Genomic DNA, 10,838 nt, shown 5'->3' with positions numbered 1-10,838 from the left:
TTGCAGAAGTTGTGGCAGTTCTGGTTTTCCTTGGGTTGTACTTGTTTTCGTGGAAGTGGCCTAAGGATGGCGCCAGAGGTAGTACCACTGGGCCGGAGCGGCAGTACCGCATATCGCCACAACCAGTAGTAGTGCTGTCTCACAGCCGTAGTACCGCCCATGGCCATAAGCGGTAGTACGGCTCCGGTTCCGCGCTTGTACCGCCTCGACTCGAAATGTGGTTTTCTCATGTTGGGTTCAGCGGCAGTAGTAGCGGCAGTAGGAGCGGTAGTACCGCTCGTGTGCGGTAGTACCGCGGCTACCATCACCCGTAGTGCCGCTCAATGGTCCTCCTCCCTGTCCCTTATCACTGTGCTCGTGGTAGGCGTTGTGCGCGATCCCAGCGGTAGTACCGCTGGGCCAAGCGGCAGTACCGCTGGCTCCAGCGGTAGTGCCGTTCATACGGCTCTTCCTCGCCCTCTGTTTTGCTCTGCTCTCTGTGTTCTACCACCCGGGCGGTAGTACCGCTCCCCTGAGCGGTAGTACCGCTCATGCGCGGACTGAGCACATAACGGTTGGATTCGGGAGCTCCTATAAAAGGGGGCCTTCTTCCCCATTCAGTCTAATCTTTTGAGCTCGTGTTCTTCCCTCATTGTTGACCTTCTTCGAGCTTGCTAACTCTCAATCCCTCCATGGATTCTTGCTAGTTTTTGAGGGAAAAGAGAGAGGAGATCTAGATCCACACTTCCACCAATCACTTTCTCCTCTATGTGAGGGGAACCCCTTGGATCTAGATCTTGGAGTTTCTAGTGTTCCCCTTTTTGTTCTTCCTCTCAGTTTCCTCCCTAGCATTAGTTGTTTTGGTGGGATTTGAGAGAGAAGGACTTGGGCACTCGGTGTGCCCTTGCCATTGCATTTGTGCATGGTTTGAGTTCTCCACAGTGATACATGTTCGGTGACCGCCCCAAGGGTTGCCATTTGTACAGGTTCGGTGACCGCCCTCAAGGGTCCCTTAGTGGAATCACGACATCTTGCATTGTGCGAGGGCGTGAGGAGATTACGGTGGCCCTAGTGGCTTCTTGGGGAGCATTGTGCCTCCACACCGCTTCAAACGGAGATTAGCATCCGCAAGGGTGTGAACTTCGGGATACATCGTCGTCTCCGCGTGCCTCGGTTATGTCTTACCCGAGCTCTTTACATATGCACTTTACTTTGTGATAGCCATATTGTTCATTGTCATATACCTTGCTATCACATAGTTGTTTATCTTGCTTAGCATAAGTTGTTAGTGCACATAGGTGAGCCTAGTCGTTTTAGGTTTTGTGCTTGACAAATTAACCGCTAGGTTGATTCTGCATTTGTTCAAGTCTAAACCATAATTATTTTAAAGCGCATATTCACCCCCCCCTCTAGGCGACATCCTCGATCTTTCAGCAGTGAAAAATACACATTGTGGATGCTCTGAGCAACTCAAAGGAGGTGCGGGTCGGAGAAGAGGAGGACTAGAATCGTCGCCGCTGTCAACCGATGGTCGGAGCAGGAGGGTCGCTTACCTGGTCGTCATTATCAATCCGTGGCGGAGGGAAAGCTCGATAGGGAGGAATGGTGGCGGGATTTTTTTTGGGAGGGGGGATGGTGAGGCTGACTATATAGGGCGATCTGTTCGGGAGGAGGTGACGCCAATTCCTCCCGCTATTTTTTCGGGGAGGTCAGCGCCGTGCACTCATCCCCTGCACCACTCGAGCCTAGCTCGCTGGTAACGGCTAATTCGGCCGTTCCTAGCGGGCCTGGCTGGGAGGTGCTTTAGGTTCGGTGCTATGCAACATTCTGATGCAGCCCAACCAACCAAACAACCCCTTTTCTTTTCAGGTGGGCATGCTTGGACATTAGCTTGGTTTATAAGTCAACACACACCTTTCACAGTAGATGCCTGCCGTCGACAAGCTCGGAAGAACAATAATGAATACCCAAGCTACAGTTTTTGGGGAGGGGGGATGGTGAGGCTGACTATATAGGGCGATCGATTCGGGAGGAGGTGACGCCAATTCCTCCCGCTGTTTTTTCGGGGAGGTCAGTGCCGCGTACTCGTCCCCTGCACCACTCGAGCCTAGCTCGCTGGTAACGGCTAATTCGGCCGTTCCTAGCAGGCCTGACTGGGAGGTGCTTTAGGTTCGGTGCGATGCAACATTCTGATGCAGCCCAACCAACCAAACAACCCTTTTTCTTTCCAGGTGGGCATGCTTGGACATTAGCCTGGTTTATAAGTCAACACACACCTTTCACAGTAGATGCCTGCTGTCGACAAGCTCGGAAGAACAATAATGAATACCGAGGCTGTTATAAGTGTTCAACACATCTTTTCTTCTTGTAATGAATACCCAATAATACATGTACTTCCATGCGATCAACGGATACTACAATCCTATATACAAGGCGAAAACCAAGCTCCCAATCGAAACATTTACCCAAATCGCAAACCAAACCAAGCTATAGCTAATCTACGCATCCTCGTGGCTAATTAAGTACATCCATGAGAAGATGAGTTATTACTACTAGTATGATGGAGGTCATAGGCCTCTTGCAAGCATGGCCTGGAGTTCCTCGGCCGACCTCTGGCTCTGCAGCCTCATCTCCTCCCTGAACTTCCTGATGAACATCTCCGCCCTCACGTCCACCTCCCCCATCCCAACGCACCCTCTGCCCGGGCTCAGCAAGAAGCCCCTTACGCCGAGGCTCTTGGCGGCCGCCGCCGCCGCACATGCTTTGTTGCCACCGGTAGCAGCGGCTACGCCATGCACGCGTGCCTTGTTCACACTGCCGGCTGGACGCGCGAGTTTGCTGGTGCTGGGCTGCGGCTGCTGCTCCTCGTGGACGACGCTGAGGCCCTTGGGCTGGCTGTAGAGCTCGTCGACGTAGACCGGCGCGAAGCTCATGTGGTCCCCGCGCTGCACGGACAGCAGGGGCGGCGCCGGCGCGCGCCGACGGTGGCCGCCCAGCCGCCCCGTGGCCGACCACCGGACACGCAAGGCGGTGCGGCGGAGCTTGGTGTGCGCCGCGGCGGCGAGGCCCGCGCACTTGCGCCACCACCGCCACGGCTGCCTGCTGCCGCTTATCCTCGACGACGACGACGAGGTGCGCACGGGCACGGCGAAGCAGGACATGGCTAATCCGGGCGGCTGGCTGGCTACTGTGGAAGTGATCTACGGGATTGAGAGACGACGAGATCAGGAGACTAGATTGTGTGTGTAGGGGACGGCCTGGGAAGGTATGCTCGGCTCTTTGTAGCGTGGGCTGGCGTGAGGGGTAAAGGCCGCGTCGGATAGCTTTCGGCGGTTGGGGCGGGTAAGACTCACGCTATGTGGTTGACTCCACCACCTTTCGCTCCCTTTTGTTGGGTTTGGCTCTGGGGGTTGGCAGGCAACTTGGCATGGCATGGCATGGCCTCGCTTTGCTTTGCTTCCCTTGCTTGCGTCTTCACTGATTCTCCTTTTTCCTTAGCGGAGGGGGTTGCGTTGCGATGCCATTGTATGCCTGCCAGGAACTAGATTCTACGGTGGCCCAATATATCATTGTCGTTTCTATATATTCATAAATACATGTTGTTATTATTCTTAAAATCTATGTATTGTTGAACGATTGATTTGTCAGAGGCCGTCCACGCCTGAGTCGGCAGAAGATTTCGGAATGTCTAAGTCGATGGTGCATGTATTGTTGGCCTGTTGCTAGCCGTCCACAACGCGAATCTTCTTATCAACGAGACATGGACCGCTCAGACTTGCACAAATATCCCAGGTGAATTGGACTTGGCAAAATCTGATTGGTTATTGTCATGAGAAGCAACCTTGGGACGTGTCGATTTCGCTCCAAAATTATCCTTTTGAGAATTTTAGTAATTCCACTTTATTTGGGACGTGCTACGCGTCGGCCCATGGATCTATTTAAAAGGCCGCTGCCATGCGAGCCGTCCGATTCATTGGTGCGACCTATCCGTATCGTTCCTTTGCAACAAGACCTTTGTTGCAAAACCTTCACTTCTCTAATTTTCTGTAACAAGATCCATGACGCAAAACCTTCTCTTATCTAATTTTCCCACCAAGACCCATGTTGCACAAACCTCTTCTTCTCTAATTTTCTGCGACAAGACTCTTATTGCAAAAGTTGCAAACGCATATCCGGCGCATCTAATTTTCTGCAACAAGACCCATGTTAAAAAAATAACATCTCTAGCAACGTCGTGCACTTGAATAATTGTCGTTCGCTGCTGTTGCAGAGATAAGATGAGGATACAGGCGTGCTCCAGTAGTCCACGTGTTGAGCAAGGGAGGCGGCGGATGCCCTGCGCTAGATCAGCCGGCTGTTTAGAATCATTTCTCATTTCATTTACTTGCCTGGTGCTAATAGTTTTCACGAGTAAGGAATTGAACAGCGAGCTAGCGTGGCATCGCCAAGTAGCAATCCTGTGTGGATCTGTGCTAGCTGTCTCAGTACATGTGGACAGGAGAGAGCAGAGGCTAAGGCAAGTGCAACACACTCAAAGCGTTAGAGCAAGCAAGCAAAGAGCGGCGGCCACCGGCCTCCTGTTGGAACAGAATCCGTAAATTCCTCCCGAGTTCAGTTTCTTCTACGCTTGCAGCAGATTAATTCTAGTTGCGCGGGTTAGCAATAAATTATTCTGGCGTGGTCAGTGGTACTACGAGGTTACCTCGGAGGCTAAGGTTGTTAAAGGTGATGACACTGTAGCTCAGGAGCTTGCTCAGTTTGCTAGTACGGGTGGGGATTCTTCAGTTGAAAAGCTTGACGCACCGCGCTGTAATTTGGAACAACTCCTTTTCTCATGGTGATCGAAGAGCGCTCTTGCCCGGAAAAGAAGAAGAGAAGAGAATCTCGCCTGGTCATGGAGGAAGCTTCTCTTCATTTCCTTGGGAACAAATCCCTCTCCTCGACTCGTCCCAACTTGCAGCAAAAGTGGATTCCTTCTTGCTGGTTGGTTGCTTGAAAGCTAAGAGAATGTTCGAGGAATAGGCTGTCGCTTTACTCGCTTCCAATAAATCAGCAAGAGGTAGCTTAGGTAATTAATCGTTAACTCTAAGCATTGTGGCAATATGAGGATTGCTTGCCCAAGAAAATTGTTCTTGAATTAACGGGAGTGTCAATTGTGGGCCTGAGTTTCTACTTTGATTCACGCAAACGAATCATAGGCATAAAATCTACAAGCACACAGTATATCACTAGGATCGCCGTCACAAAAATAACCTTAATTAACCACTTGGATTCACACACCTGCTACTTTTACAGAGTGACGCACGTTTTTAGGGAATGTGACAAAACATCGAGAAAAAGAAAAAAGTGCACTCAGCCAATGCCCATAGTTGGCATGACCCCAACAAATGGCAAATCCTACTGCTTTATGGACTCAGTCCAACATCACAACCTTCTGATGTGTCATGCGAAAACCTGTGAAGACGCACATGTTTCTTTCTTTTTAGATAGACCATAAAGTGTAGATGATATTACCGCCTCGTCATCAATGGATATTTTTTTTTTGCTCATTTGCAAGAAAAATTTTTCACGCGTCAGACACGGCGCCCGGCTTAAGCAGGTAGATTGTCCAAGAGTTCACCTAGTTCCAGATCGCAACAGAAAAGGGACAATCCTTGCAAAGGTGGGTTGACGTTTCAAGCTCCTGAAAGAGCATAGTTGGCATCTCGGGTCATGCGGCCAACCCCTCAGAGCCAGCCTGTTAGCGGCGAGGATTCTTCCATGCAGGAGAAGCCACACAAAGTGTTTGCACTTAGGCTCTGCGTGGGCAGACCAGGCCTTCGAATAGTTGAACCTCGGATGGGAGCCGAAGAATTGTGTTGCGTAGGTCGATGCCGAAGAGCAAGCTCCATTAGTGGTCAGGTTCCAAGAAATGCCATCCTCTTGGATCGGTAGAAGAGAAGTCTGATTGGCCCACTCCCATAAGGTGACAAATTCTCCCAACTGATGTAGGGCCTGGAGGCTGACCACTGCACGAATCTAGTTGTCGTTCGTTAGCTCATCATGCACTGTCATGTTCTTTCTAGAAGTGATCTCGAAAAGCGTAGGTGCAATAAGAATCATGGGGCCCTTCCCTCCAATTGTCATGCCAGAAAAGGGCCTTGCGTCCATTACCCAGGGTTATGGTGGTGCAAGCTCTAAAGAGGTTCATGTCCGCCTGGTCGCACGAAAGCTCAGTACCCATGAAACGATCAAGAAGAGGTGTCTAGAGGGGGGTGAATAGACTCTTAGCAAGAAAAGTTACAGTTTTTAATTTCTTTAAGGTGAAGTGGAGTTTTGGCACAAGTTCAAACATTCACAATACATATCAAGCAAGCATGATGAAGAGTATATGAACATCGAAAAGTAAATCATGCAAGTTGCAAGAATGTAAAGGGATGGGATTGGAGTGTGCAAACGCAATTGGAGACACGGAGATTTTTGGCATGGTTCCGATAGGTGGTGCTATCGTACATCCACGTTGATGGAGACTTCAACCCACGAAGGGTAACGGTTGCGCGAGTCCACGAAGGGCTCCACACACGAAGGGTCCATGAAGAAGCAACCTTGTCTATCCCACCATGGCCATCGCCCACGAAGGACTTGCCTCACTAGGGTAGATCTTCATGAAGTAGGCGATCTCCTATCCCGTACAAATCCTTGGTTCAACTCCACAATCTTGACGGAGGCTCCCAAGTGACACCTAACCAATCTAGGAGACACCACTCTCCAAAAGGTAATAGATGGTGTGTTGATGATGAACTCCTTGCTCTTGTGCTTCAAATGATAGTCTTCCCAACACTCAACTCTCTCTCATAGGATTGGATTTGGTAAAAATATGATTTGAGTGGAAAGCAACTTGGGGAAGGCTAGAGATCAAGATTTATGTGGTTGGAATGGAATATCTTGACCTCAACACAAGTGTAGGTGGTTTTCTCTTAGAAAATGTATGTTGGAAGTGTAGGCATATTCTGATGGCTCTCTCCATAAATGAAGAGTGGGTGGAGGGGTATATATAGCCTCCACACAAAATCTAACCGTTACACGCAAATCACCAAACTCGGTGGGACCGAATCATAAAACTCGGTCGGACCGATTTGGTTCATAATGTGACCGTTAGGGTTTTCGGTGGGACCGACATGTCAACTCGATGGGACCGATTCCATTAGGGTTAGGGCATAACGTAATCTCGATGAGACCGATTACACAAATCGGTCGGACCGATTTTGGTAATAGGCAAACAGAGAGTTGGTCAGGCAAACTCAGTGGGACCGATTCGCTCATCTCGGTTAGACCGAAACGTTATGAAGGAGAAACAAAGAGTTTGCATTGCAATCTCGGTGGGACCGATCGCTCATCTCGGTTGGACCGAAACGTTACGAAGGGACACAGAGAGTTTGCAATCCCATCTCGGTGAGACCGAGATCCCTATCGGTGAGACCAAAGTGACTAGGGTTTCTGGCAGTGGCTATGTCAAGTGAACTCGGTGGCACTGGATAGGAAATGTCTGTAGGGCCGAGTTTGACTTTTGGTTTGGGACATATGTGGATTTGATAAAGTGGTTGAGGGTTGTGGAGCATATCACTAAGCACTATGAGCAAGCAAGCCATTAAGCAACACCTCATCCCCTCTTAATAGTATTGGATTTCCTATGGACTCAATGTGATCTTGGATCACTAAAATGAAAAATGTAGAGTCCTGAGCTTTGAGCTTGAGCCAATCCTTTGTCCTTATCATCTTGAAAAGGGTTCCACATCCTCTAGTCCATGCCACTCCATTGTTGAACTTATCTGAAGCATACTAGATAAAAACATTAGTCCAACAAGAGATATGTTGACATTAATTACCAAAATCACCTAGGGAGCACTTGTGCTTTCAATCTCCCCCTTTTTGGTAATTGATGACAATATACATCAAAGCTTTAGATAAAGATATAGAGAATAACAAGTAAAGCTTTGGAAAGACATGTAACATGCATAGGCTCCCCCTATATGTATGCAATCATGTAAATATGGAATATAAGAGCATGTGAATGCATAGGCATGAAAGAGTAAGCAATGTGTTACATGTATCTTGGCTATATGCATCAAAGCAAAAGATGTAAACATAGGAAATGTATCTACATGCTCATAAGTCTTTCTTGCAAACAATATGTACATCAACAAGAAATCCTTATGCACATGAGTGTGATGCATATACTTACCTTGTGGTCTTGAGTTGGCTTAGGAGGGAATGAACCCGAGTAAACAAGGTTAGATAACATAGATACATCTACAAGCCAGAGCAAACAAAAGAAACCACAAGAGTACCAAGACTGGGATGACATGTAGAGAGTGAGTATTGAGTACTGTATTTGATATAGACATGTCACAAAAAGGTAAAGATATGCAATGAATTCACAGATTTCCTTCCCTAGCAGTCTTTCTCCCCCTGAATCTTGTATTGGATAATGGGAGAACATAGGGAAACAAAATCAGAGCAAAACAGATCATAACCATAAACATAACATAGACATGTCTTTCCCCTGTTAAAGACATGTGACTTCTCTCCTCTTGAACACCAAGCATCTGGGGCCTTTGATGTGATTACCTCTCTCTCCCTTTTTCTCTTTCTCCCCCTTTTTCCTTTTACCCCCCTTTAAAGAGAATAAGCTTTGATGTGATCTCCCCCCCCCTTTGACATCAATTTCCAAGAAGGGATCTTCTAGAGTATGAGTCAAAATAGGTTTGGTCCTTGAGTCACAGAGCAAAGCAGCATATAGATTATGATGCTGGTAGAAGACAAGAATCATCGAGTGGAGCTGGAATAAAACTATAGGAACACATGGCAGATTGTCTTCTCTGCAGTGAAATCGGTGATACCGAGTTGTAGTCTTCGGTGGCACCGAATTGGTTTGGTGTGACCGAAAGCAACAGATCGGTATGACCGAGTTCAACACAGATAGAACGCTTGTCACCTCGGCTCACTAGGCAAATAAGATCTGACAAAGATTTGCAAGGAATTAACGGAAGGATTTGCAATGAATTGGATGTAGAAAATGCAGAACAAGACAGAGAAAAGAAAATCTAGATGAAGTATGCAAAAACTCAAGAAAACACTAGAGAACTTTATCTAGAATTGGGCGGTGAAAAAGTCACCTATGTTAGAGTATATTGACTGAGGAGTCAAGTGAGAACACTTGATCGTAAGTCATACTCATCGTTTAAGCTCAAAATGGGGTTACTATTTTTCGTTTAAGCATTTGATGTATTCACATCTTGTTGAGTTGCTTTGACCTATGACTTGAGGTAAAGCTTCTCTAAGATGGAATGACATACCTTGGGTGGTGGTGTTGATCTTGATCATGTAGTTGAACTTGTGTGGGTAGCTCAAGGTTGATGTAGCGTAAGAATGGTTGGGAGCACCACTTGGAGTTGAGTTCATCTACCTACATGGGTTAGTTTTGCAAAGAAGAGCACTCGTGTATCCAAAATGACAATCATGAAATTTGATACCAAATGAAATTTGATACATAGAATTTGTCAAAGGATATGTTGAAGGGTTTCATGCTTTCTTGTTTTCAACCACCATGGAGTAGAGACTTGGTGATGTAGAGATTGCTCAAGATGTGAGTGAGTTGCAATCTCATAGATTTAGATCCATCCAAGTACCTACAAGGGTTAGATAGCATGCAAGGGTGCGAATATATCCAAGACATATGATCATCATCATAAGAGAAGTATCAAGGATTAGTCATAGATTCATGCCTTGCATGTACCCAAATGGAGTTCCTACTCCAAGTTTGAAGCATCAATGATGTTCAATTCACCTCTCAAACGGCAAAAGACTTTCTCATCAAGCGGTTTGGTGAATATATATGCCAATTGCTTATCAATACGAACATGCTTAAGATCAATGTCCCCTTTAGCAACATGATCTTGAATGAAATGATGACGAACTTCAATATGCTTAGTTCGAGAATGTTGCACGGGATTGTGAGCAGTCTTAATAGAACTCTCATTGTCACAAAGTAATGGAACATGTTTCACATTGATCCCATAATCTTTAAGAGTTTGGGTCATCCAAAGTAATCGAGCACAACATGAACCGGCGGCAATGTATTCCGCTTCGGCGGTGGATAAGGATACCGAGTTTTGTTTCTTAGAGGACCAAGATACAAGAGATCTACCAAGAAATTGACAAGTACCCGAAGTGGACTTTCTATCAACCTTGTCTCCGGCATAGTCTGAGTCGGAATAGACAACAAGATTGAAAGAGGACCTCTTAGGATACCAAATACCAAAATTTGGTGTATGTATTAAGTATCTCACTATCCTTTTCACAGCCTTAAGATGACATTCTTTGGGGGCCACTTGATATCGTGCACACATGCACACACTTAGCATAATATCAGGACGGAAGGCACATAGATATAACAATGAACCAATCATAGAGCGATAAACCTTTTGATCAACCGGTTTACCATCCTTGTCAAATCAAGATGTCCACTAGTAGGCATGGGAGTTTTCATACCTTTGCTTTCTTGCATGTTGAACTTCTTGAATAAGTCCTTGGTGTACTTTTTTGAGAAACAAAGGTGCCTTCCTTAGTTTGCTTGATTTGCAAACCAAGAAAGAACTTGAGTTCACTCATCATAGACATCTCAAACTTCTCCGACATTACCTTCCCAAAATTTTCACTAAAATGAGGGTTAGTCGAACCAAATATGATATCATCAACATAAATTTGGCATACAAATAATTCACCATTAACCCTTTTATTAAAAAGAGTAGAGTCTATCTTTCCAATCTCAAAACCTTTTTCAATAGGGAACTTGGTCAAGCATTTATACCACGCTCTAG

At 46.7% G+C, this 10,838-nt stretch overlaps 1 protein-coding gene across 1 annotated transcript; it reads right to left on the bottom strand.

Moving 5' to 3' along the window:
* Window positions 1-2,314: 2,314 nt before the first annotated feature.
* LOC119334626 lies at window positions 2,315-3,418 on the bottom strand. Its single transcript, XM_037607161.1, has one exon. The coding sequence runs from the start codon at window positions 3,138-3,140 to the stop codon at window positions 2,547-2,549; it is 594 nt and encodes a 197-aa protein (XP_037463058.1). The 5' UTR covers window positions 3,141-3,418; the 3' UTR covers window positions 2,315-2,546.
* Between the last annotated feature and the right edge of the window lie 7,420 nt (window positions 3,419-10,838).

Source organism: Triticum dicoccoides, chromosome 7A (genome assembly GCF_002162155.2).
Source record: "Triticum dicoccoides isolate Atlit2015 ecotype Zavitan chromosome 7A, WEW_v2.0, whole genome shotgun sequence".
NCBI lineage: Eukaryota > Viridiplantae > Streptophyta > Magnoliopsida > Poales > Poaceae > Triticum > Triticum dicoccoides.
The sequence above is the reverse complement of the archived record's forward strand: the minus strand, read 5'-3'. Positions and strand labels throughout refer to the sequence as shown.